The sequence below is a fragment of the Arachis ipaensis genome, chromosome B03 (genome assembly GCF_000816755.2).
Source record: "Arachis ipaensis cultivar K30076 chromosome B03, Araip1.1, whole genome shotgun sequence".
NCBI classification, from domain to species: Eukaryota; Viridiplantae; Streptophyta; class Magnoliopsida; order Fabales; family Fabaceae; genus Arachis; species Arachis ipaensis.
In genome coordinates, this window is record NC_029787.2 from 4,733,069 (window position 1) to 4,734,500 (window position 1,432).

The 1,432-nt window shown below is 37.2% G+C and overlaps 1 protein-coding gene across 1 annotated transcript in view; it reads left to right on the forward strand.

Moving 5' to 3' along the window:
• LOC107629091 (scarecrow-like protein 14) overlaps positions 144 to 1,432 on the forward strand; it is a 3,289-nt gene continuing 2,000 nt past the window's right edge. The window contains exons 1-2 of the mRNA XM_021117122.1: positions 144 to 375; positions 855 to 1,426. Of these exons, the coding sequence (XP_020972781.1) occupies positions 860 to 1,426 (567 nt within the window). The 5' untranslated portion in view covers positions 144 to 375; positions 855 to 859. The remainder of the gene's footprint in view (positions 376 to 854; positions 1,427 to 1,432) is intronic.

Genomic DNA, 1,432 nt, shown 5'->3' on the forward strand with positions numbered 1-1,432 from the left:
ATGGAAATACGGTAAAAAAAAAAATTTCACAATAATTTATCCACATAACTACATAAGCGGTTGCAGTAAAGTGAGTGAGTGACAACAAACGTGATGAGGATGAGAATTTCTAGTTTTTAAGATTCTCTGTCTCTGACCATAGTGTGACTCTTGTTGCCACCGTTTCACAATTCCCTCGTTTCATTTTCTTAACCATTTCTCTACCTCCTTCTCTCTTCTATATTCTGTATCTCTTTCTTTCATATTCAGCTAACTATATCCAATTATTTTATTTATTATTTTTAAAAAAATTGAGAAAAAAAAGAACTACCCTCTTCTGCTGCTGCTGTGCTGCATGTTGTTAATCTCAAGCTCCTTACTTGTTTTGATAATCAGGTTTGCTTACTCAGCAATTTGTCTATTCTTTCCTCAATTTCATTTTTTGTACGCATGAATCGCGCGGCTCTAGCTCCTAGGGTTCTAAAGTTTCCCTCTTTAGCTAGTTTTAATACATGCATGTAAGGTGTTGATGTGAGCTGTGTTGTAATTATCTCCACATCCATAAATCCTTGGCTTTTTCATGGCATTCTGCTTCTGCCCTAGCTACATTTGATTTTCCATGGAATATAGTCTATATTAACATCTTATATTATTGTGGGAAGGTAGATATTTAAACCTGAAAGGGGATTAAATGTTAATTATTTAAATTTAATTTTGATTTAGGACAGGATACTATGGCCTTGTTTTGTTTGGTTCATGTAGCCATGCAATGTTTAGTAGTTGTTGTTGTTGTTGTAGTGGTGGTGGTTTTTATGGTGACACATAACTACACTTTTGATTAATAATATTGATAGAAGAGGTGAATTTTCTTTCAGATTTCATGCCTTTGAAAATGGATCCTAATTTCAACTCCAGTTTCCTCAATGGATTTAGATTCAGGCAAGTTCCCACTATCCCCAATGTAGAGGAACAATGCCCTGATCCTGTAAATGGGTTGGAAACCATGAACTTTGGATTCATGAATGACCCTTTTCTTCTTCCACCTGATCAAAACAATGCTCAAAATCCTACTTCTTCTGTTTCCACCATTACTACTGCAGATGAAGATTCTCCCTTGGATGACACCGATTTCTCTGCAACCGTACTACGATACATAAACCAGATGCTTATGGAAGAGGACATGGAGGAGAAGCCTTGTATGTTCCATGATCCATTGGCTTTACAAGCTGCTGAGAAATCATTGTATGATGCCATTGGTGGGACATACCCTCATCTTCCTCCTCATCCTCTTCCTCCTTCCATACAGCATCAAGCTCAAAACTACCACAATGTTGAAAGCCCTGATGATAGCCTCTCTAGTAACTTCAGTAGTTATAGTAGCAGCCTCAGCACCATTAGTACTAGCAACTTGGTTGAGTCACATTGGAGCAACTTTGACCCTTCAGAGTATAAG